The sequence below is a fragment of the Stenella coeruleoalba genome (genome assembly GCF_951394435.1).
Source record: "Stenella coeruleoalba genome assembly, chromosome: 18".
Taxonomy (NCBI): Eukaryota; Metazoa; Chordata; class Mammalia; order Artiodactyla; family Delphinidae; genus Stenella; species Stenella coeruleoalba.
In genome coordinates this window covers 15876421-15903140 of record NC_137164.1, presented here as the reverse complement: position 1 = coordinate 15903140, position 26720 = coordinate 15876421, and the positions used below count along the sequence as shown (strand labels likewise).

The window sequence follows — 26720 nt, the reverse complement described above, 5'->3', positions numbered from 1 at the left end:
TCCGTCCCTGGAAAAAGCCTCAGTACAGAGATGCACAGTGTTCTGTAGAAGATTGGGTTTAGTTTATTTACAACATGTGATCTGAATGCATATAATGAGAATCTCATAGTTTGTTCTTACTACAAATAATCATAGAAAAAAATCTTTCAGTTCTGTTTTCCAAGAATTTCCACAACGTTCTCTGCATTAGAGGCATTTTTTTCCCTTTGAAACAAGTCACTGTAAAAACTACAAAAAGACATTGACTGACATCCCATTGCTCAAAGTTCTTCTCTTAGTTTGCAGATTGCTAGGGACTGCCTTCTGTTAGTATTGAGGTTGTAATGTGCGATCTATTAGAAAAACATTCCCTGAAAATTCAGGGTCTTCAAAACACAGTAGGATTCACCCCCCGTCTCCCCCCAGTTACTTCAGTGGTAGCAAAAATAACAATTGTCCCCTGGGAAATGAAGCTCATCGCTATGGTAACTAATGAAGGTTGCATCATTCTAGGGCACATTTTAAAAAGCCTGGATTTCAACATGGGTAGACGCCCCGTCTTATTTTACTCAGTAGCTTAGCAACCTGTGGTCTCCTGTTTGTCAGCACCCCCAATCTTCCCTCTTCCCTCAGAAAAGTGACCTATATAGATGGTTTTTTATTGTGGGCACGTTCTCACTGTGAATTTGGTTCAGTCTTATGTATGTTTATAATGACCTTATTTTCTGGACTAAAAATTAGTACACATGCTGGGTCTGAGAAGTAAAGGCTTTTTCTCCTACTTCCCTGGCAGCCCACACTGAGGTCTTCACAGATCTTTTATGTTCTGTACCCCTTAACTTTTAGTGTTATTCAGGGCTTTGTCTGTGGCCGTCTTTTCTTCGGCACCGATGAGTTACCTTCTGCTCGTGTGCTGGTGACTCCCAGATCTTCATTTTTGGCTCAGGTCTCGCACCGCACGGAGGCCTCCCGCGAGCAGGCAGGCCGTTACTTCACTCGCTCAGTCCCCAGGCTCAGCAAGTTCAAGATGAAGTCAATGTTGCTTTGCCACAAGAATCACTCACTGACAAATGGCACCATCGTTCACGCAGCACCCCACCTCCGGTCACCCCAAGTCCAGATGCTCTGAAATGTGGCCTCTTCTCTCCTCTAGGGCCTCATCCTTTTTTGCCTGCTTTACTGCCCACATCCTCCAAAGTGGTTACTTCAGGGTAACCAGGCTTCTTCCAGGCCTCCCCCAAACAAACAAAAGTATTAGGAGTTTGTGACCAGCTGCTTATCCTCCAGCGGCTCCCCGGCATCCTCAAAGTAAAATCCACTCTTCAGTGGGGCAGACAGGGCCCTCAGCGGCCTCCTGACTGCTCCTTTGTCTAGGCTGGTTTCTCATCACTCCTGCCTTGCTCCCTCCCCTGCTTGCTCTCACCTCCTTCTGCTGCACCACCCTCTCCTCCTTTCCTCTGGCAAATGCCTCCTCATCCTGCATTTCAGACACCATCCTCTCTGGGAAGCTTTCTCTGCTGTCACCTGACCGGGCTGCATCGTCAGAGTTAGATGCTCCTAGGTGCTCCTGGAGCAGCACAGGCTTCTCCCTACTGTAGATCTTACCTTGCAGAGGTGGCATTTGTTTGTTTTTGTGCATTTCACGTACTAGTACCTAGTAGGTATTTAATAAATGTTTGTCGAATGAGTTAATGATCAACAAGTCGATTGAATGTGTAAGTGCACTTTTGGGGCGGTGGGGCAGAATTCCTAACGTTTAGTAGTCTTAGAAAATCCAAGTTGTTCCAGTCCTGGTAGTTCATTTTCCCCACTAGTATAAGCGGACTTAAAGATTGCTAGAATGTAGAACAAAGGATACATTTGGATAGGATGTGGGAGGGTGGGCCTGGCCTGGTGCTTGGCCCTATATCTATGTATAAATGTCTTCACACACAAACACACATGCACAGACACACAGTTCAGTAACCGTGTCTAAACTCTACTGGCAGCGTGTGGGTATCAGCACAGGTCAAAGCAAGGAAGTCAAACAAACGGAAATCTGCAGGAATCTCATAAAGGGAGCATGTGACTCCCCTGCTTGATTGAACCCCTCTGTGTGAACCTGTTGGCTGCTGGGCTGAGGGCTGCCTGTGAGGAGGACACCCCCATCCTGGCTAAGGTTGTAGCTCAAGACTGGTGCTGGATTCGGTTCTTTGGAGGCACTTGGGGTGGGATGGGAGGCAGCCTGGGAATACCATTCCCTTACTTATTTCTTTAGAGTGTTAGTGGATGCTGGCGCTGTAAAATGAAGAATTCCTAGCTGCTTCCCATCATCTCGCCCGACACAGTGTACAGATTCGTCGGGGTCAGCCCAGCTTGGTTGCTGCCATCCTGCCCAAGGCCCCTGTGCAGGTGTACCCAGAGGCTTCCTGACAAGGACAGGTGGGACGTGGGTGACGGGAGGGACGAATGTTTAACTGATCCTTTTGATATGTCGGAAATGATGAGCACCAGTTTGGGACCTCGTGTGGGGCTTGGCCCTGGGGCAGATGCCAAGTACGATAAAGTGTGGTTTCTTCTGACTGTTTTTAGAGCTCAGGCACGGAGTCAGCCAGCTCTGATGCTAGGAGAGTTTTGATAAATGCTACAATTTATCTAACATCTATTTTAACCCTAAAAACCAACAGCAACAGCACTTTTTTAGGTTTAAGGAATACTATTTAACGCCAATATTTTAAAATAAGTTTTACTTCCTGACATGTGGTGAGCTGTGTCCAGCGTAGAGTAAGACTATGCTATTTTCAGAGTGGCCCAGCTGCTGGACTGGTTGAGGCCCGCTGGGGGTACCTTGTCTGTCTTTGAGATGAGCAGTGATTACTTCTCCCCAGTGTCTGTTTCTGCCTAGTGCTAAGAACCTGGGGGAGAGGAAGAGGCAGGGGGAGAAGAAAGCAGGGCGTGGCAAGGTGGGCTGTGCGGTGCTATGTTGGGTTCGTGTACCCCAGGGCTTTGTGTCGGGGGTGAATGCAGTTTCCCTGCCTTTCAGCAGGGTCATGCACTTTTCTTCCCCGGTACACTGACCTCTACTGGCTTAACTCTGACTCTTAATCACAGCTGTTTTTTCTTAAATTTTTTTTCAAGGAAAAAAGTTTTCACATACTATTAAAAGCTCTTTATGTTGCTCTTTAAATATAATTTGCGGGAAAATGAACACTTATAGGCTTTGTATAGTGGAATTTACATTTATTTAAGAAATTCCTAGCCACCCAAATTGTGCCTTTGACCTCTGGGTCGCAGTATCTTTTTTCTATTTTAAGCTGCTATTACACCTCTGAATATAAGAGAACAGATGTTTTTGTAGCAGTTTATTTTTAAGTTGTAAAACTTGTCAATTGCCAGGTACATGCTAGTGTAAGGAAGGTAGTATATTTAGTGCAGAGAGCACAGGATTTAAAATAACTGCATCCACTCACTAGTTCTGGGCAAATTGCTTAAGCTCTCTGGGCTTTACACTTTTACCTCGAAAGGATAGTTTCTATTTCATAGGGCTTTGTAAGGATTAAATGTGTATGTTTGTTACTATTATTAAAATTAAAACTCATAGTATCCTGCCACCTTTCTGACCTGTACAGCTATTTTAGAAAATCTTTAAACAAACCTGTGCTGACTGTATTGATGTGTACCTTTCTTAACTGGGATTTTTAGGAACACTGTTACTTAAAAAAAAATGTGTGTTTGTATATGCTTTCATATATTTAAAAAATAATTTATGCATCAGAAAGACCATTGGTTCAGCTAACATTACGATAGGGTAACAACCTTGGTGCACGTAGGGTAGGTGCTCCCTTTACCTGGAACCCTCGTAAGAAGCTGCTCCACGTGTAATCGTTACTCAGATGATCCGTAGCCATTTTAAACTCAGAATGTTGAAGTGAAACTCGCCGGTGTTTTCCCACCTTCCTCCCCACCCTTGTTAGGGAGCAGCTCTGCGCGGTGTAGTGGATGAGAGAGCACAGCCTCTGAAGGTGGGTACCTGGCTCACCCTCGGGCTCTGTGCAGCCTGGGCCTCTCTGGGCTGCAGAACCTTCACCTGTAACGTGACAGTAATAATCATACCCACCCTGTGGGATTGTTGGGAGGCCACGACGGGCATTCTGTTGGCCAAACGGTCCCCTGGAAAGCCTGGTAGACTTCTTTTTCTTTGTTTATAGGAGTATCTCTAACACATAAACTCTGCTAAGCATCTGGTCTAGCTTGAAGTCTGTTGTCTTCTACTTACTGGCCTTTGTGCTCTGCCCATCCTTCTCTGGTCAGTCTAACTGCTGCTCAGGAAGAAGAGGAGAATGAATCTGGTGTAGACAACCAGCAGCCTTTGCCACCTGGGACTAACACCTTGTAGGGGTGCAGAATTTGCCATCCCCAAATATCTCTCTTCGGTATATTAATTTTTTTTTTTTTTTTTTTTTTTTTTTTTTTTTTGCGGTACGCGGGCCTCTCACTGCTGTGGCCTCTCCCGTTGCGGAGCACAGGCTCCGGACGCACAGGCTCAGTGGCCATGGCTCACGGGCCCAGCCGCTCCGCGGCATGTGGGATCTTCCCGGACCGGGGCATGAACCCGTGTCCCCTGCATCGGCAGGCGGACTCTCAACCACTGCGCCACCAGGGAAGCCCGGTATATTAATTTTAAGCTAGTTATTTTCTAAGAAACAGTAGACATGGGAAAAACTCTGAAAATCAAGTAGGAGTTACCGTTTTGCAAGAAACATTTGCCTTTGTAAGGGAAATCTCCACTGTGTAAGGGTATCTCCCTGGATGCAGCAAGAAGAGGATGACCAAATCTCTGGAAACTCTTATCGATGCAGAAAGCAGTGACTTAAATCTGCATCACAATCCTCCCCTTGTTCACTGTGCTTTTCCTGGTAGCTTCCCACAGCTGACGCTCCCTGTCCTCAACATCCTCTTTTGTCTTTAGCTGAGGATGGTGTTGAAGGTGAGGGCTTCAGCCATTTTGGAGGATTACTCAGTTTTCCCGGGTCTCTCCCATGTATACATGTTATTAAACTTTTGTTTGATTTTTTTCCTGTTAATCTGTCTCATGTCAATTTACTTCTTAGACCTGCCAGAAGAACCTGGAAGGGTAGAGGAAAATTTCTTCCTACTTTCATTCACCCAACAAATATTTATCATACATTTACCATGGCCATGTACTCCTAGGCTCTGGGTAGACAGTGATGAGCAAGTAAGAATATTCTTTATTCTCATGCTTCTTTTCTTTCTTCTTTTTTTTGGTCGAGCCACGTGGCTTGCGGGATCTTAGTTCCCTAACCAGGGGTTGAACCAGGCCCTCGGCAGTGAAAGCACTGAGTCCTAACCACTGGACCGCCAGGGAAGTCCCCCTCATGCTTATTTTCTAGTGGGCGAATCAAATTGTAACCGAGCAGGACCCTCTGGGGCCTTCCCTGGACAGACCCCTCCTCTGTATCCTGTGCTTTAACTCCTCTCTGGAGTACCTAGACAATAGTATCTGATGCACACTTCCTGAGTTGTTTTACAGATGCTAAAAACAACACCAAATGGAAGATGTTAACTACTTAATGACCATGAGCACATAGCCGCCAGGCCTACTGGAGCCTAAGGATTGATGTTAACCCCTGTGATACCGCCCTGTTACCTCACCATCAGCCAATCAGAGAACTGTGCATGAGCTAATCACAAACTCTGCCCCCCACCTCCTTTAAAAATGCTGTCCTGCAACCCATGGGGGAGTTTGGGGGAGTTCGGGCTTTTTGAGCACTACCTGTGCCGGATTACCTGTCTGGCGCCTTACAATAGTTGCTGTACTTCCCTTCACCACAACCCAGTGTCAGTAGATAGGCTTTACTGCCTGTGGATGAGCAAGTTTGGTTCGGTAACAAGATAATAAACACATTTACCAGTACGTAAATCAGATAGCAGACTGTGGCCGGTGCCATGAAGGAAATACATGAAATAACAGACGGTGCTATTCCGTCAGAGTCAGCACTTCCTGAACCTGCCGCCCTGTGCCATGTGGATTAGATACCTTTCCTACATGGCCTTAAATACATATCAAATAGCTTGCAGCTCTTATCAGGTACTGTTTTAATGATGTTTCCTTGTCTGTCCACATGGAGCTCCTGCACAGAGCCTGGCACATAGTAGACGTTCAGTACGTGTTAAAGAAATGCATGCAGGAATGGATAAATAATTTATGACACCTTTGTAGATTGAGTGTAAAATCCCTTATAACAAGGAGTAAGATGTTCAGTATGTTGGCAAAGCAGGAAAAGGTTTGGGATCTTGAACTCTCCCAAGCTATGGTTGATTGATAGGTTTTTTTGTTTGTTTGTTTGTTTGTTTGTTGCAGTATGCGGGCCTCTCACTGCTGTGGCCTCTCCCATTGCGGAGCACAGGCTCCTGATGCGCAGGCTCAGCAGCCATGGCTCACGGGCCCAGCCACTCCGTGGCATGTGGGATCTTCCCAGACCGGAGCATGAACCCGTGTCCCCTGCACCGGCAGGTGGACTCTCAACCATTGCGCCACCAGGGAAGCCCGATTGATAGGTTTTTAAACAATAGTGATGATAATCACAATACTAATTGTTGGCATTTATCCACTGCTTGCTATGTGCGAAGCACTATTGTCAAGAACCTTACATTTAATCTTCAGAGCAACTCATGCCATAGCCTCTAATTATAATTGTCTTTTGTTCACTCATTAGGAATTCTAGGCTAACTTAAAGATACCTCTCACTCAAATGTTCAAAGTGAACTCATGATACTCCCCCAAATCTAGTCCTTTTCCAGTGTTCCTCATCTCAGTGAATGGCAGTGCCATCCATGCAGTTGGACAAACCCAAAACCTAAGGAAAGGCATTCCTTTCTTTCGTCTTCTCTATCAGTTAACATGTATTCAGATCCTGGTAATAAAATCCACTAAACAGTGGCTTAAGGTAAGAAAAAATCAGATCATCTCACAAACAAGGCTAAAGTTAGTCTAAAGGGTTGGTGGGTCAATGGTGTTTGATGTAATTTTTTTTTTTTTTTTTTCCTGCACCACACGGCTTGGGATCTTAGTTCCCCAACCAGGGATTGAACCTGGGACATGGCAGTGAAAGTGCCGAATCCTAACCACTAGACCACTTTTATCCTCAAGCTTGTTTGTCTCATGATCAAAGATGATTGCCTCAATTCCAGGCAAAGTCTTTATTGATTCTGTTCATTTTTCTTCATTCTTTTTCTTCTTTTTCCTCAGACTAGGTAATTTCAGTTGTCCTGTCTTGCAGTTTGCTGATTCTTTTGTCTTCTCACACCTATTGTTGACCATTTCTAGTGAATTTTTCATTTCAGCTATTGTACTTTTCAGCCCCAGAATTTTTATTTATTTTATTATATAATTTCTATCTCTTTACTCATATACCCTAATTGTTCATACATCCTTCTCCTGATTTCCTTTAGTTCTTTGTCTGTGGTTACCTTTAGCTCTTTGAACATATTTAGATAGTTAATTAAAGTCTTTGTCTAGTAAAGCCAGTTAGTGTTTGGACTACTTCATTGGTAGTTGTCACTTTTTTCCCTGTGAATGGGCCATTTCCTCTTTCTTTGCATACTTCGCAATTTTTGGTTGAGAACTGGATATTTTATTTAATTTTATTAAAAATTTTTTTGAGGGCTTCCCTGGTGGCGCAGTGGTTGAGAGTCTGCCTGCCGATGCAGGGGACACGGGTTCGTGCCCCGGTTTGGGAAGATCCCACATGCCGTGGAGCGGCTGGGCCCGTGAGCCATGGCCGCTGAGCCTGCCCGTCCGGAGCCTGTGCTCCGCAACGGGAGAGGCCACAACAGTGAGAGACCCGCGTACTGCAAAAAAAAAAAAAAAAAAAAAAATTTTTGATGTCTAGAAATATTTTATTTTTTAAATTTATTTTTTAATTGAAGTATAGTTGATTTACAATGCCGTGTTAATTTCTGCTGTACAGCAAAGTGACTCAGTTATACACATATGTACATTTTTTTAATATTCTTTTCCATTATGGTTTATCCCAGGATATTGAATATAGTTCCCTGTGCTATACAGTAGGACCTTGTTGTTTATCTATTCTATGTGTAATAGTTTGTATCTACTAACCCCAAACTCCCAGTCCATCCCTCCCTCACTCCCCCTGCCCCTGGGCAACCACAAGTCTGAGAACTGGATATTTTAAATATTATAATGTGGCAACTGAAAATCACACTCTCCCTCCTCTCTAGAGATTGCTCTTGTTACTTGTTGAATGCTGCAGTTGTCTGTTTAGTGACTTTTCCCAACCCTTTCTGCAAAGACTATATTTCATGTTGTATGTGATCATGTGATCATTGAAGTTTCTGTTCTTTTATCTCTGAGGTCAACCTGTGATTTCTTTTTTTTCAACTTTATTCATCTATTTATTTTTATTTTCGGCTGTGTTGGGTCTTCGTTGCTGCGCGTGGGCTTTCTCTAGTTGCAGCGAGTGGGAGCCACTCCTCTCTGTGGTGCACGGGCCTCTTATTGCGGAGACCCCTCCCATTGTGGAGCACGGGCTCCAGGCACGTGGACTTCAGCAGTTGTGGCACGCGGGCCCAGCAGCTGTGGCTCGTGGGCTCCAGAGTGCAGGCTCAGCCGTCATGGCGCGCGGGTCTAGTTGCTCCGTGGTATGTGGGATCCTCCCAGACCAGGGATCGAACCTGTGTCCCCTGCATTGGCAGGTGGACTTCCAACCACTGTGCCACCAGGGAAGTCCCAACGAGTGATTTATTTTAATGCCTGAATTTCATAAAGGAGAGAAAGGTCTTCCTTCCTTTTAAATTCTTTTGGCAGACATCGCCCGGGAAGCCCTTCAGACCTAGGTGATTGAAACAACGGCCAGTATCTTCTCTAGTCTCTCAGTGAACTGCCAGGCAAATCACAATATGCATCCCCAAATTTTGGAGGACAGGGTTCCCACCCTGGTACCTGCAAGTCACTCCATGACCATGGGCCACTGTCCCCACAGCTGCCTGCTCCAGGGATGGGGCATGCATGATGGTAGCTGCAAGTAAGATGTGAAATTCATTGACATATACCAGCTTCTTCCTCAAGCATTTCCATGGATGCTGCAAGTGTCTAACTAGACCTTAGAATTCTGAAACAGTGATTCTGACAGCTCAGTAGTTGATTTGGTACAGGGACTGATTCTTGGAGCTTCCTATTCTGACATTTTCCATGATGTGACTCCTGTATTTATTCTTGTTGAGATAATAATCTCCATATTAAAATGTTGTTTTGACATATATTATAAAAAGAATTTAAGTGAAGGCTGGTATGATACGTGTGTAAATAATGTATGTATTGAATTCTTTCTTAAGAATTACTTTCCGTTATACCATCTCACAAATTGGCTGGTTGACCAAAAAGATGGACTTTTACATGTATATGTAGTGGTGTCACTATATATCACTACATCGTATCTTATGGCCATGCAGAGAAAGTGGCATTTCTTTATCGTGTCTGTAGTTAGTCTTTTTTTCCTATTCTGATGGGGAGACCCACTGATTAACTGGGGAAGAAATCCAATACAATTTAAAACTTTATTATGATGACTTAAATAGTCTATTTAGGTAGTGTCCATCTCTCTCTGAGATTAAAATTCTCAGTGTCTGCTTTTTACCCTAGGATGGTTTAAGGGTGTGGGGTGAGGGGTGTGGTGTATATGATCTTGTAGCAGCAGTGGGGCACTGTTTGTTTCCCTTGGTTTGATGTTTGCTACTTCCTCTGGTCTCTGGGGCAATATCCCTTTACCTCCTAGCTGTGTTTGCCTTGCGTGCATGTGCTGGTGTAATTCGTGGTAGGGCCTCTCTGGTTGATAAGAACCTCCCAGTATCCTCTGGTTCATTCTCTCTTTGGCCCCTCCTCTCTGAGCTCTCCTAGATGTCTGCTATGTCTCTATCTGGCCTTCTGGCCTGGAACTTCATCCACAGCCTTTGCTGCAGGATTACCCTGTTCCATGGTGCGTTGCATGGCCAGCCCTCTAGCTCAGTAATCTGAGTCTCAGAGTTTACCACTGCTTGACTGTGTTTGCAAAAACCTTCTCTCAAGACGATGCCGTGGCTTGTGAGACTGTGAATTTACTATGTCATCCTTCCGTGTGTGTCAGATGTTGCATATTGCTTCATTTTCTCTCCCTACTCCCTTCCGTAGTAAATCCTAATTACTCCCCAGAGAGATGAATGCTTCCAGCCGACTGGGGCAAAGGCCCTATCCTCCCAGAGCAAAACAACTACAAAAATAATTTTCAAACACTATCCCATGCGTGTATATAAATATACATGAGTATAAAATTTAATTATCCTCAAATATTTAATTATAAAAGTCATATGTAATTTTAAATGTATACAGCCTTAAATTTAAGGAATATAGGAATATACCTTTAGAGAGGCATAAATGGTGTGCACGCACATATATGTAATGTGTATATATATAATTAAAATATATATGCATGTATTATATAGAGATATGTTATACACAAACATATGTTATACATATTTGTATGTAATATGTTATTAATTATAACAATGTAGTTATGTCATATATACACACAGAGTTGACCCTTGAACAGCACAGGGGTTAGGGGCACTGACCCTCCGTGCAGTCTAAAATCTGCATGTAACTTTATAGTTGGCCTTCTGTGTCTGTGGTTCCACATCTGCAGATTCAACCATTCATGGATTGTGTAGTACTGTAGTACATATTTGGTGAAAAAAAAATATGCTTATAAGTAGAATTATATAGCTCAAACCCATGTTGTTCAGGGTCCACTGTATATATAATTAAGAGGTTTGGTTTCTATCTGTCAACACTCCCATGACCAAAAATAGTGTGATTTAACACACACATTTTCTTTTGTTGCAGGACTGTTCGTGTGTGGTTAAAGAGAGACAGTGGACAATATTGGCCAAGCATATACCATGTGATGCCTTGTAAGTATCTGGATCTCTGTGTCTAAAAATCAGACATGGACCCCAACTCCCCTTCCTTCCCAGATTGCCTTCTCTGTATTTTCTTGAGTAGAGATGGTTGAGGTTGGGATTATCATGATAATGGAAAGTACCTTGTTAAATCATTCTAGCTCTCAGTATGTAAAATAAGAAAATTGTTCTGAAATTGACTATATATTCACAGTTTCTGAATAAGATTAATGGAAGGACTACAGCACCTAGACTCCTTAATTACACAGTCTCCCTCTCTTTTCCAATTTTTTTGTAAAGTGCTTCCTTAGACAACTCAAAATTTTGTCCAGTGATTACATTTGTGAAGTAAATTTGTTCTTGCATTATTGTTATACTATTTATTCAAATTCAAAACATTCAGTGTTGAACATTCAGTTCTGAAAAGGATTTGCTTAGGATTGAAACGTTCTGATTAGAAGTCAGTCTTATTTCCCCAGAATCTTATGTGAGAAATATGTCCTTGCACTGATAAATAGTGAATCTTTCAAATATACCTTTAAAAAAAGATGACTGATTCTTAGATTCTTGCACTGGCAGAAGTTCCCCTGCAGGGAGAGAGCTGGCTCCCTTAGATACGAAATTTCTTTTTTGTCTAGTGTTTTGTTGTTAAGATGACTGAAGTTTAATTGTCCTATTCCATATTTATTTTCATGTAAAATAATTATTTAAACTTATTTTCAGTTATATTATGAAATGTTTCTCTTACTCTCCTTCCTTCAAATCTTAATTGAAATTGACATGCTAGAAAAATGCCCCGGGTTTGTGGTTTGGGTTCAAGTACCCTCTGGCCTCCTGCAGTGTGCACCTCTTCCCTCGATACGGGTATTCCAGTTTGAGTAGTACATGCCACCATGTACAACCAAAAGAAATTCATGCTACGCTGTAGATGTGATTAAGTTTATGCCTCTGGCAAAAGAATACTGTAATAACTTAAACAACAATTTTGCCTGTTTATGAACAAATACATTATTAAGGATGTAATGGATTTCTCTGATTTTCAAATTTGTCTTTGAGGTTTGCATTTCTTTAGAAGTGTAGTGAATAGATGATAGCCCGTTGTTGAACCAAGCATCCCACTCTACATTAGTGAAAAGGCAGCCTGTAATTCCAAGTGCTTATATTTTCCCCTCACCGGTCATGCTTCCAGCAGACACCGTTGCACAGCCAAGACCCTGGGGGAACTTCCTTTTAAGCCTTGACAGTGATGAGGGTTTAGGTAAATGGAAAGGGAAAGGGAAAGGAATTCTCTGATTGATTTTTTTTTTTTCTCTCATCTTTAAGTGGTATAACCAGTCTTACCTATGGTCTTTTTCATCACACTTGACATAATATCTAACAGGACGAGATGGTGAAGTTCTATAGTCCAGCAAGTTGAAGTTGACCCCAGAGGCTTGTCGTTCCCATATGACTGCGAAGACAGAGGAGAGGCGGACGTGGGTAGAGTGACGAGGGCTTGGGGATGGTGCACAAGGAGTCGTCTTCTTTTTTTTTTCTTTAATTAATTAATTTATTGCTGCGTTGGGTCTTCGTTGCCCCACGTGGGCTTTCTCTAGTTGCAGTGAACAGAGGCTCCTCTTCGTTGTGGTGCGCGAACTTCTCATTGCGGTGGCTTCTCTTGTTGCGGAGCACGGGCTCTAGGCACGTGGGCTTCAGTAGTTGTGGCTCCTGGGCTGTAGAGCGCAGGCTCAGTAGTTGTGGCGCATGGGCTTAGCTGCTCTGCGGCATGTAGGATCTTCCTGGACCAGGGCTTGAACCCATGTCCCCTGCATTGGCAGGCAGATTCTTAACCACTGCACCACCAGGGAAGTCCCAAGGAATCTTCTTGAGATGGACGTCGATACTTGATAGGAACCTCTTGAAGATGTTGGATCGTAAGCAGTTGCTTACCCACCGCCTCCCCCATACATACGTCCATACACATTTGGTGTCATTCTCTAATGTTCTCTTTATTTGAATATCACTGAGGATACAGAGACGCCTCAAGTTGTATTTTCATCCTTTATTAAGCTGTATCCTTGAATGACTAAAGGCTGCTGTAGCTCTTGTACCTGGCATAGGTGCTCAGTAAAGAAGTACCTATTGGCAGGGCTTCCCTGGTGGCGCAGTGGTTGAGAGTCTGCCAGCCGATGCAGGGGACACGGGTTCGTGCCCCGGTCTGGGAGGATCCCACATGCTGCGGAGCAGCTGGGCCTGTGAGCCATGGCCGCTGAGCCTACACGTCCGGAGCCTGTGCTCCGTGGCGGGAGAGGCCACAGCGGTGAGAGGCTCGCGTACTGCAAAAAAAAAAAAAAAAGAAATACCTATTGCAGACTTGAATCTGATAATAAAGATGAGTTTCCCTGAGAATATTATCATACATTTTCCTAAATGACTGAGCATGATCTTTGAGAAGAAGGACCGTCTAATTATTTGCATAGTTTGCCTATGGCCTCCTACTAAAGGGAGTAAAGAAGGGATTACTTTGCTATTAACATTTGGTCTGTAGACCAGCAGCATCAGGATCACCTGAGAACTTACTAGAAATGCAAATACTGAGTTTCACCCCAGATCTACTGAATCATAATCTGCATTTTAATAATATCCCTAGGTGATTTGAATGCCCTTTTTAAGTTTGAGAAGATTGCCTTTTGGCGTTGTCTGCAACATGCTGATCTATTTACATATGTTTATATCAACACATGCGAAGCCTCATGCATATATAGTGTTTATTTGTAAATACATAGATATAAGTACACGCTCTAGTTGATCAAATATTTACTGTACACCGACTGTATACAGGCCATCAAGCTAGGTGCCAGGAGATGCAGATGAACAACGCGTGAATGGTCAAGATGATTTCTGTAATCTTTCATTGTTGGATGGTTCCATCTACCGTGGAGAGGGGTAAAAGAACAAAAGGCTGCATTCTTCACAGTTGATCAGAAATTGGCTTTTATTTTTCTAGGGGTCATATGCATTCAGATAACATACGAACTGATCTCTGAGCTAGACTATAAGTTTTGTTTAACTTGAGATAAGCAGAATCTTATCGCACAAGGAAATAGGCTACATTTTCGTGTCAGTTAGAATTTATTCCTTTTATTCATTTATTGAATTTCCAAAGGGCTTTTCTTTTTTTTTTTTTCTTTTTTTTGGCAGTCCTTTCTATTGAAAGGTGTTTTGTTAAGAGGTTACTCAGTATTATCCCTAAATAACGGTTATGTGGTATTAATTACAAAGTAAGTGGAAAAGTACAGTATATCTGGAGGCTATAATAATGGACACTGCAAGGCAGATATGACCATGTTGTGTGTTTTTAGTGGTACATAATAGGTAGTATTCCAAATCCAGAAAAAAACATACAGAGACTATCTTGTACATGCAATATATGGTTTATCTGTTTATTTTGTCCATTAAAATACCTTAAAAAAAGAGCCGAATTCATAGAAACAGAGTAAAAAAGTGGTTGCCAGGGGCAAAGAGGTGGGAGAGATTGGTAAGAGGGTGTAAAGTTCAGTTACGGGATGAATGGAATCTGGGGATCTAGTGTATAACATGGTGTCTATAGTTGATAACACTGTATTGTATGATTGAAATTTGCTGAGAGAGTACAACTTAAAAGTTCTCACCAAAAAAAAAAAAAAAATAAGTATGTGAGGTGACAAACGTGTTAACTTGATGGCAGGAGTCCTTTCACAATACATGCCAATTCATCACATTGTACACTTCAAATATCTTACAATTTTATTTGAAAATTATACCTTAATAAAGTTAGAAAAAAAATAAAGTCACAGAACCTGAAACAAACAAACACTGGAAAAAAAAAAACCCTTTTAATATAGGATTTGTCAGGACTTCCCTGGTGGCTCAGTCGTTAAGAATCCACCTGTCGATGCAGGGAACACGAGTTTGAGCCCTGGTCCAGGAAGATCCCACATGCCGCGGAGCCACTAAGCCCGTGTGCCACAACTACTGAGCCTGCGCTCTAGAGCCCATGAGCCACAACTACTGAAGTCTGCGCGCCTAGAGCCCGTGCTCCACAACAGAAGCCACCGCAGTGAGAAGACAGCGCACCACAGTGAAGAGTAGCCCCCACTGCCGCAACTAGAGAAAGCCCGCAGGCAGCAACGAAGACCCGACGCAGCCAAAAATAAATAAATTTATTAAAAATATATATATAGTATTTGTCATGTTCTGGGTAGGATAGTAATGTTTTATAGCATTGAGAAGAATTTGAAGTTGATTGGAGGGACGGGAGCAGAAGGCATTAGACGAGAAAGAATGAACAGTGAAGGCCAAGTTTGAGGGCAGGAGTGAGCCTGAAAGGCAGAAACTGCATGAACTTCAGAGAGTGGTAGGTGAGAGAAAGATGAAGAGGAGACTCATCACGATGAAAAACCCAGCCACTGCTTTGGGGGTGTCCTCATACCCTGTCTTTTCTGAGAAACTCCTGCTTCCCCTCCAGGAGGCATCCAGGAGAAACCAGATGTGTCTGGTGAAGGCTGTTTGCCCCTGAGTCAGATTTTCCCAGGAATTTAGAGTTTGGAATAGGATATGCTAGTCTCAACCTCGGCTGGTCCCTTGAGCTGGGAACACAGAAATGAAACAGCTGTGAGGCATTTGTGTGCATGAAGAAACAGTGGAAGCTGATGCCCTGAAAAGGAAGTGTGAACCAGGGAGGAAGGATCATTCGCTCCAGAGCGAGTGAAGCCTGAGCAAGTGTTGCCTTAAGGTTTTCTTCCTCATCCTCCGAACTCCCAAGCCTGGCTCTGCTTCTGCCTTTGAGTCCAAGAGATACCCTCTGTCTCACTGCCATGTGCCCATTTGCGCTTGAGTCCATGCCAGTGGGTATCTGCTACTCGTCACTGCAAGTATCTGACTCAGCCTTGCCCTGACTGTACACCTCCCACTTCCTGTCTTTTTACTTTCTCCTGGATCTGTGATCTTTAAAGAGGAAGAACCGAGCCGTGCAGGTCCCTATTGGTGCCTCTGCGGTGTTGAGCTGAAAATAGTGTGGGAAACGTGAGGACAAGTAAAGATGAAAAGCAGAAAGAAATATCCTGTTTTCTTTCATTTCTTTGGACAGTGCATTCAACTAATTTTAAGTGTTTCTTCCATCCAAACGCTGTGCAATGTACAAAGGGTAGAGTGTTTAATACAACAGGTGATTCCCATCTTCATGGTGTGTACAGTCTAGTGGGGGAGGCAGACCTCAGATGAGTACCGTGCATGGTGTGTGGTGTGGTATAACCAAAGAAGTAGGTGTAATGGGCACATGGTCACAAAGGGTCCCCAAGGGAGGTCTGTTTTAAACCCTGCTGTCTACAGAGAATTTGGGGTTTCCTATAAGCTGATTTTTATGGATAAGTGAGAAATAAGAGCATATCCTTATCAAATATTCTTTCAAAAATAATATCTTCTTGACATATCTCACATAGTAGCTGGAAAGTAGCCTATGACATGATCAAGTTACAGCCTGCCCAGCTGGGACCTGCCTGACCTTGGATACCAGAGGGACCTTCCTGAGGGTACAGAGTTAAGGTTTCAGTTATAGCCATAAATGTGATGATTTGTTCCAGGCTTCTAATAGATACCATTTCAGCCACCACATTTGCATCACACGGCGGAGGAAAAAAACCAACACATGAAAAGCACAAGCATTCCTGTTTTCGTGGTTGAGTTCTTTTAGATTTACTTTACCAACTAGGTTTGCTATTCATGGCGTCAGACAAAGGAGTGGAGGAGAGAGAGTGCAAGCAGGAGCCAGGGTGGCAGGTGTTTGAGATTTTTCTTACTCTGCGGTATTGGGTATCAGGTCTGGGCTTTTATTGCCAACTTTTCCCCTATGGAGAATAGTTAAAGCAACTTGGCTGCCAAAGGTGTAGTGAATAGGAGGTTAAGAGGGCCAGCATCTCAGGCCTGAGTGAGGGTTAGGCAATTGGAAAACCTCTGTGGATTCTGTCATTGCCAGGACAGGCAGGTGGAATTTACTTTGGCTCCTAAGCGTTTATGGATTTGTCCTCAAAACAAAACAGAAGGTGGTTTTTCAAAGGTAATTACAAATGAAGGGTACACCTAATAGCGAAAATGGCCGATTTTGTCGTATATCCAGCTCTCTGCCTTGGCCTGGCGTGATGGCATTTGTCCAGTCTGAGGCTGTGGTTGGGCCCCTTCAGTTTTCCCACCACTGTGGCCACTTTATCATTTGCTCAGCTAACTTTTAAAGCATAGGATCTCTACTCAGTGAAGTAGGTCAGACGGAGAAAGACAAATACCATGTGATTTCCCTCATGTGGAATATAAAGCACTAACAAACAAAATAAATGAACAAACTAAATAAAAGTAAACACATAGACACAGTGAGAAGAGAGTAGTGGTAACCTGGGGGAAGGGAGGCAAAATGGATAAAAGGGATCAGCTGTGTGGTGACAGATAGAAACTAAATTTTTGGTGGTGAACACGCTGTAAGGTATGTAGAAATAGAAATATAATGTTGTACACATGAAACTTACGTAATGTTATAAGCCAGTGTTAACCTCAATAAAAAATACATCTAAAATTTTTAAAAAGTTTAAAATTTAAACAAATAAATAATAGCTAAAAAATAAACAAGTACAGGAACTCTAGTCCTCACTGGAAACCTTAATTTTGAACTGTCTGCTTTCCAGTTTTTATCGACAGCCTGGTTGAGAGAAAGGCTGTTTATTCTTTACGGTGGGCAGCATGAAGGACATGCAGTTGATTATTCATCTGTATCCTGAGATTTCGTGCTTTGTGCCAGCCCTCTGCAGAAATGCCTTCGTTCACTGTGCCCTCAGCACATATTGCTGTGTGTATACAAGAAATGCTTTATCTGCTTTTGAAGTAGTTGTCTACCATCGTGCTCAGCGCCCCTTTGAAGAAGCACCAAGGGAGATTACTTTTCAGGTAGGAGAGCCAGAAACCCTGCCTTTCTCTAAGGCAGAACCTCCCATCCTGTGTGCCTCAGTGTACTGGGATGATCCAAATGGATTACAGGCCCCGAGAACTGATTTCCTTTAGCTGGGCAGGGGTGATCCGGTCATCTGGGCCCTAGCAGTCTCTTCCATTTCCTCCAGGGACTGTTCACATCTAAGTTTCTGTGTGTATCATGAGGCGAAAAAGGTTAGGAGGAACAGCGCTAAGGACCTGGTACGAAGTCCTTATGGATAATGTGAAACATGGGATCTGTTATATTCCCAACGGATTTTTATTTTGATTTTCTTTCTGTTCTTTTATATATATTTTCCTCGGTCAAGACTTTTTGCTTATTTCTATCGTTTGTTTTTATTGTATCTGCTTTTTTTTTTTTTTTTTTTTTTGCGTTATGTGGGCCTCTCACTGTCGTGGCCTCTCTCGTTGCGGAGCACAGGCTCCGGACATGCTGGCTCAGCGGCCATGGCTTATGGGCCTAGCCGCTCTGCGGCATGTGGGATCTTCCTGGACCAGGGCACGAACCCGTGTCCCCTGCATCGGCAGGTGGACTCTCAACCACTGCGCCACCAGGGAAGCCCTGTATCTGCTTTTAAAGCCATTTCCAGTTCTTTGCGAAATGAGGTAGGGAATGCATTGAATAAGTTATCTTAGTTAAGACAGAGTGATGCAGTTTGAACACAGTCTTACTGTTTACATTAAATACACCGAAAAACATGCGTCGTTTAAGATTATTCAGAATCGCTTGTAGGGTAACACCTGTGCCTGGGTGGGAAACTGGAATTTTTTTTTTTTTACATCTTTATTGGAGTATAATTGCTTTACAATGGTGTGTTAGTTTCTGCATTATAACAAAGTGAATCAGTTATACATATACATATGTTCTGATATCTCTTCCCTCTTGCATCTCCCTCCCTCCCACCCTCCCTATCCCACCCCTCTAGGTGGTCACAAAGCGCCGAGCTGATCTCCCTGTGCTATGGGGCTGCTTCCCACTAGCTATCTGTTTTACGTTTGGTAGTGTATCTATGTCCATGCCACTCTCTCGCTTTGTCACAGCTCACCCTTCCCCCTCCCCATATCCTCAAGTCCATTCTCTAGTAGGTCTGTGTCTTTATTCCTGTCTTACCCCTAGGTTCTTCATGACATTTTTTTTTCTTAAATTCCATATATATGTGTTAGCATACGGTATTTGTCTTTCTCTTTCTCTTTCTGACTTACTTCACTCTGTATGACAGACTCTAGGTCTATCCGCCTCATTACAAATAGCTCAATTTCGTTTCTTTTTATGGCTGAGTAATATTCCATTGTATATATGTGCCACATCTCCTTTGTCCATTCATCCGGTGATGGACACTTAGGTTGTTTCTATCTCCTGGCTATTGTATATAGAGCTGCAATGAACATTTTGGTACGTGACTCTTTTTGAATTATGGTTTTCTCAGGGTATATGCCCAGTAGTGGGATTGCTGGGTCATATGGTAGTTCTATTTGTAGTTTTTTAAGGAACCTGTTCTCCATAGTGGCTATACCAATTCACATTCCCACCAGCAGTGCAAGAGTGTTCCCTTTTCTCCACACCCTCTCCAACATTTATTGTTTCTAGATTTTTTGGTGATGGCCATTCTGACTGGTGTGAGATGATATCTCATTGTAAGGGAAACTGGAATTTGATTTTCATTTCTGCTGCCAATTTGCTGACTCACTTCGGGCAAGTCCTTTCATTTTCTCTGCTCTGAACACAACAGATAAACTGTCCATTTTCTTTGTTCTCCGATTTTGGTTATATGTCAAATAAGTATTTGTAAAGTACTTTCAGGTTCTTTCAGTTAAGCAATGTATAGTATCATTGCTGATCTTTTTTTTTTTGGCCACGCCATGCTGCCTGCGGGATCTTAGTTCCCGGACCAGGGATTGAACCTGGGCCACAGCAGTGAAAGTGACGAGCCCTAACCACTGAACCACCAGGGAATTCCCCTATCATTGCTGACCTTAACCCAGAGGGATTAGGAAAGATTGGTTAATTTGTGAGGTTGTGGCTGGATTGGTTTTCTTTTCCCATTTGTTAGAACTGTAGTCTTAGAGCAACTTGAAATTGAGAATTTAGAAAATTAAAATGATTAACATGTTCATATTGATATGTTTATGTTTGGGATGGAAATGAGTTATTTTGTATGTAAATCGCAAATGTTAATTTTCCCATTGGTGAGGTCCAAGGATTTAGGACAATGTGTGCTGTAGTGTGCTGTCCTGCCCCTTCTGCTGGGTTTATTGGAGTTTGGGGGGAAATTCATGTGGGAAGATTAGTGATTGAAAGGTATTTAAAATAATGAATTTGGTATTTCTGTCTTTACAAGATAGTGATTGTTTGGGTGATTTTTAGACAATATCTTTAACTCAGTTGAGGGAGTGTTTTGGCAGTGGGGGTTATGTGCATAATTGGGAAATGCTCATCCTGTTGTTTAATTTATGTCTTATTTCAGATAACTTCTCGGTTCCCAGCTGTGAAGTATACTGCTCCCTTGTTGGTTTCTTTCTGGTATAGGTTGTATTATAGAACCATGTGTAGAAAATAACTTGTTGTTTTTACTGTTGACATTTCCAAAATTAATAGTATAATCTGGTCTTTTAATTCTCTGTTTACCAAGAAGAAAAGGTGCCCATGGAACTTTGATATGTAACAAAAGTGAAGGAAAACATAAATTATCCAAACTGAAGATAACAGATATTAATTAATCTGAATAATTATAGCATTTATTTAGCATACTCTTATTTGATTTTCATCTGACAGAGTAATTTAAAGCTTACTCTAGTTAGATCACTTTACTGTAACTTAAAACCTCTCTGGGAGAAAAAGGGACCACTGCCAATTCACTGTAATTTTGCTGGTGTTACTTAGACTAAATTAAAAGAAAACAAAGGGTTAATTTCAGTTGAGTGCATAAAATACTCGATTTAAACAAAAAACCCTTTTTAATGCTAGTCAGTTGAAGTCCTAAATATAAGTGTTCTTAATAAAGTAAAAAATGGGCTGAATATTGTAAACCTAATAAATATTGTCTTGTGACACACAGTTGAATGGAATAGTGTCCATGAATTAAGTCTTTGCTTTGTGGTGATGGGGTGATCTTTGTAAGCCTCTCTATTCAAGGCCCTCTTATCAGAGGATCCTGACATTTAACTCCCACCAGGATGCCTTTGACACCTGAAGTTTTATTCACAGAAGTACTGTGGCTTATTTAAAGTTCCCACCAGCACATCCCATGAAGATTAGTGTCTCCTGCCAAATAATGCCTTTGGCATTGTAAAGCTGTCAGAGTGATTGAAATCCACAGTTCAACCTTCAACAGAACATGTGTTTATTTGAGTAAAGGTCAACTGATCAGCAAAGGACAGGAAATAAATTAGTCATAAAATGAAAGAATTATAGGTATAAATAATAGAAATTGGGAAACTTTCCCCCAAATAGAAGTATTTTGAGAATGCCTCCTCTCAATTTACATTTTTTAAGAAAGCAAGAGCAATATTTTTTCTTAGATTGCCCGTGGGATAAAAGTGTTAGAAATATGGGCTTCCTTGGTGGCGCAGTGGTTGAGAGTCTGCCTGCCGATGCAGGGGACACGGGTTCGTGCCCCCGTCTGGGAAGATCCCACATGCCGCGGAGCGGCTGGGCCCGCGAGCCATGGCCGCTGAGCCTGTGCATCCGGAGCCTGTGCTCGCAACGGGAGAGGCCACAACAGTGAGAGGCCCGCGTACCACAAAAAAAAAAAAAAAAAAAAAAATGTTAGAAATACAAGTAGCCAGTTTCTCTCTAATCCACTTAATTATTGCTCTGTTGAAGTTGATGTTGGTTTCAGGAGCTCATTTTTGCCTACGGCTCATATCCTGAGCTTTTCTCCCTTCAAATTATATAGTCATTAATATAATCATTCAGACTGGTGTTTCTCTTTATTTTCACCCTCCCTAAATTTTAAGCTGAAAACCTGCCTTAAACTAGAAATATTTCATTTTTAAGAAACAGTATTATGAAAGTGTTTAATTTTATTATTATTTTATTTTTTTATTTTTTGCGGTATGCGAGCCTCTCACTGTTGTGGCCTCTCCCGTTGCGGAGCACAGGCTCCGGACGCGCAGGCCCAGCGGCCATGGCTCACGGGCCCAGCTGCTCCGCGGCATGTGGGATCTTCCCGGACCGGGGCACGAACCCGTGTCCCCTGCATCGGCAGGCGGACTCTCAGCCACTGCGCCACCAGGGAAGCTCAAAAGTGTTTAATTTTAAAGATAATATTTTGACAGGCCATCAAGGTCTAAAGTCCTGACACTAGTATAAGAGAATATTACTTCCCATTACCCACAGACCCCTACAAATTTCTTTCCTATCGTATTTGTACTTTTCATGATCTTGCTTCCTAAAATTTTGCCAAGTACACGTCTTTTGATTGTCATCAGTCTGAGACAGAACGGAGATGGCAAATCTCGATCAGATAGCTTGGAAAATGAGAATACTTCTCTCATTTCTAGATGAAATGTATTTCATCTAGAGTTTTGGGATGCAGTTTTGATAGAGGAGTCCGTAGAGGGGAGCTGCATTGTAATTTTGTAGTCCTGGTTGGCCACTGTGCTCGGCTTGTGGAGAATGCAGTTTTAAGGTGGGAGGATAGAACAGCGTCTCAGCCAAGTTCATCTCTGACCTGAACTTTTAGCCATCAGAGACACCCAATTATTTCTTCAACTAACTAATTATTAGCGTTATAGCATTTAAAGCTGAATTCTTCTTTGGGAAACATCACATCTTTGCAACCTGGCTATAAATATTGTGTTTAAATCATATTTTGTTTGTTTCCTACCTTATTCTTCCTTCCAAAGGATTCCCGTTACCATTTGGTCATAATTACCATTACTTTACTGTGTCTTATTATGCTTTGCCAGACAGTTTTGCCCTTTGATACTTTCTTGCATGGATGGATAGGCGCTTATTTTGTGTGGGCCATAGCACTGGTCTTTCAGAGGTTGCTTGTTTCATTAGTTTCCAGTGAGTTGAAGTTAGAAGGATCTCTGTGTCAATTTTTCTACTCCCCCAACATCCCAAAGGAAGACATTTACTATAACAACAAATGTGGGCATTAGTATTTCTTTCAATTCATTTCTTTCCTCCTTGGCCTTGCGGGGCCTTTGGGTAACCAATGCAAGGCCTCTTCCTATGGGAGTGTCACAGTTGGGAAATGGTTTGAGGACCATCATAAGACTCACCTACCAAAAGTCTTTACACACACGCACGCACGCACACACACACGCAGGGTTGCTTGGTGTTTTACCATAATGCCTCTTTGAAGGCATGTTTGTACCTTTGGGGGCACCTGGGAGGTAATGGTGTCTGTCTCTGGCAATCCCCTGTCTATAACCATCTGGGTTCAAGCATACGGGTTCTGCAACAACAGAATTTCTGTTAAAACTTCTTTTGTTTATGGTCCTTTATAGGAAAAGTCTTTCCTTTTGAATTCTGGTGGCGTTTCTTACTATCAGTATAAAGTGATGTGGACTAAGGAGGTGACATTGGGGACAAATTTTATATTATAGGTCCTATATATAGTTGGTGTCACAATCTATAAATTCCTGATGGCAGCTATAGTACCTTATATATCATTGCATCACATGTCTTGAACATAGTAAGCATTCTAAATTTTTGTTGAAGAATAACAAGAAATTTAGTAAATGGGGGAAAAATAAGGAATAAAGAAATAGCAATGATGATTTAAGGGTAGCCTGTGCAGTATTGTAGAAAAGTCTTTTAAATCACATTCAAAGATCAGTGGGTTTTCTAATTATTATATAACCAGATAGGAATTTTGGAGTAAATCATATAGCAAATACTTTTATGTGGCCAGGCAGGCAGCTAAGTGATAAGATTTTTCTCGACTATGTGTAGCCATTTGGGCTGCAGTCAAGTTTTGCTTCATACACTCACGCTTATATCTTAATAAATTGTTAGATATTTAAAATTTTTAACAGGCGTAGCAAAATAACAACTGAAGACAATGTTATAGGAATAATCTCAAACACAAGAACTGTGTTTAGTTTTTCCAGGTATATTTTTATGTGTGTATGTACTTTATGTAGTACTGTAATCAGTGTATTTTTTTCTTTTGCTTTTTTCTGCTAACATGGTAGTTTTCCATGAAATCATTAAATTTTAATCCTGCACACGTTATGGGATTATGAGACCTGGTGTCTTAGCATCTGTGTAGAGATTTTGCCAACATAGTTTATAGGCCAAAGGCAAGTAAGACTGGCTTTCTTAGGGCAGTGCATTAAATATCGTTGGATTGCTTTTTTTCCAGCAGTGTTCTTTTGGGAATCTAGTTTAAATTTGTGGCTAAACCAGAAGAAGATATTCTGCTGTACTGGTGGAAGTTTGCAGTGGGGGGGTGATTATTTTTTACGTATTTCTATTTTCTAAATATATCGTGTTTGAAAATTAGAAAAAAGTACTTTATGCAGTTTAGAAGATTTTGTAGTTGTGGTTGTTCAGCGGCCTTTTATAGAGAATCAAAAAAATGTTACCAAGTGATGTGTTTATCAAGTGGCTCTGTTAGTAGAACTTGAAGTTCTTTTATAGTTTAAAGATAACCTAAGTTGGGTATTTGAATATAGGACTGTGTGTTTGAATTATGTCTTTGAACCTCCTCCAGCTTTTTTTTCCTGTGTGACCTTGGGTAAGACATCTAATCATAACTGAAAAGTAAGAATGAAAACATTTGATGCCGATTATGATTTTGATGATGGGTAGTTCATGACCTACAGCGCTACCGTGAAGATGTGCGGAGAAATTTAAAAGTTATGTTGAGGCCTTTAGAACACTATTTCAGTATAGAATAAGTTGTCAAAAGGCCCCCATTCTGATGAACAAGCATAGACAGAGAAGGCTGGTAACCGGAAGCTGACTTGGCCCCTCGTGGCTTCCAAGCACGTTTCGTTTACTCAGGCTTGGTGGTACTCAGGAAGTCAGTGCTGCAGAACTGGGAGACCCTGTCCAGGACTGGGTGAACTGACTCACCTGATTTCTTTCCTCTGGAGCCTGGCCCTGTGTCGAGTTAGTTCTCTTTTAGATTGAGGCAAAGCCTCCTTCTTTTTCCAGTTGGCAGCCTCCAGCATATGCCTTGAGTCCTGAGAGTAAAAGACTTCTGTTAGTTCACGTGCCCCAAATCAGTTCTGAATTAAAAAATAGATTTCTGTACTTGGTGGGGCGGGGGTCGAGGGGGTAATAAGAGCTTTCTTTCGTTTCCTTAGTTCAGAAAAAATTGGTTATTTCCATTAAAGATAGGGTTTGCTTGGAAGAGATAGATTGGTGACAGAAGGCTTATGCAGCACAAAATATTGTTAATCTAGTCAAAGCAAATTTAGACTTGATACAGAACAGCCAAGACCACGCCCCTTGGAACTTGTCCAGTTTGAGAATATCTTATTTGTTATATTCATTAAAAGGATAACTGAGAAACTAGGGGTTAGTTGTAAAATTACTGTTTTTATTTTTTGGTGAGTGGGAGTTAAATGAACTGTTTGTCAGGAAATTGTGGGAAAAAAATAGTCATACACTTTGAGCTAGTCACTCCTGAATCCATGAGAATCATCGTTTTGTTAATTTCATCAACATGTTCATTTCTTTCAGCTCCATGTTCATGCATGTCTTTTAACCCGGAAACAAGAAGACTGTCCATAGGTCTAGACAATGGTACAATCTCAGTAAGTACACATAAATAAGATTTTCAGTTGAAATACTTCCCTTCCTGTGGAGTATGTATATGTGTATTGTGATGAGAATTATTTATTAGTTTTTTTTTTTTTCAAATTAACAAATTAATTTTCTTGCTAAGTTAAGTGGAAATTGCAGTGCAGCAAATTCTGGTGAGGTGCAGGGAGAGCTATCATCAGTCTCAGCTTAAATGCTGACGAGATTCAGCTTGGCTTACACGTTCACAGCAGCTAGAATAGTAGGGGCATTACCAGGCCACAGAGTGAACTACATGATCTGCGGGTTGGCGAGAGCAAGCTGTGATACTAGTGACTTTGATCAGATGGTTAATCGTGGTGTCACACGATTCCCCACGCAAGTGACAGAACACAAGGGAAATGGCTCTCTTGGACCTGCGTGTCTGATCTCGTCTTGATACTTGACGTTGTCCTCCTTCCTCTTTCTGCTCTTTGCTGTCTTCTTAACGCCCTCTAGTAGGTGAATAGAATTCTGTCAATTTGTACAAATTTGTTAAGAAAGCAGAGAATCTAGATTTAGTCTGTCGGGTAGATCCAGATAAAAAGTAGACCCTTCGGTCATAGATCTTGAAGGAACTGAAGTGATCGGAGACTGGAATTTCAGGTCTTACTACTTAATCATGTTTTTGCATATTAATTTTCAACTAGTATATTAACTAGTAAGACAGCTGATCTGGTAAATTCTCCATTTTGGTATATTGTCCAGTATTGCCTTTAGAGACCCTGCTTTGGGACCTAGGAATTAGAGGAGCCTCCTCCGGCCACGCCTCCCCACAGGATGAGGGATCTGAGGGGCCAGGGGCATGTGCCCAGCCTAAGCCCTCACTCCGCCCACCCCCATGCTCTGGGTACCTGGCTCTGGAATTTCCTGCTCCCAGACAGCTTAGGGCCTGCTTCTAGGGCCTGCATGGGCCTTTTCCCTGGGTCCATCCAGAGGAGGATAAAACTAATAAATGTACCCTTAGCCTGAAGGGTGCTCCGCGGCAATGGTTTGAGGTGAGTAGGTGTCCGCACGTGTGGGCAAGGTCCCTCAAGGTGTCGATAGAGCT

At 42.2% G+C, this 26720-nt stretch overlaps 1 protein-coding gene across 2 annotated transcripts in view; it reads left to right on the top strand.

Moving 5' to 3' along the window:
• Nucleotides 1-26720, top strand: part of WDFY2 (WD repeat and FYVE domain containing 2) — a 177543-nt gene that overhangs the window by 63453 nt on the left and 87370 nt on the right. For both annotated transcript variants that reach the window (XM_079903085.1, XM_079903084.1), the window contains exons 2-3: nucleotides 10877-10944; nucleotides 25571-25644. In XM_079903085.1, the coding sequence (XP_079759211.1) occupies nucleotides 10877-10944; nucleotides 25571-25644 (142 nt within the window). The remainder of the gene's footprint in view (nucleotides 1-10876; nucleotides 10945-25570; nucleotides 25645-26720) is intronic.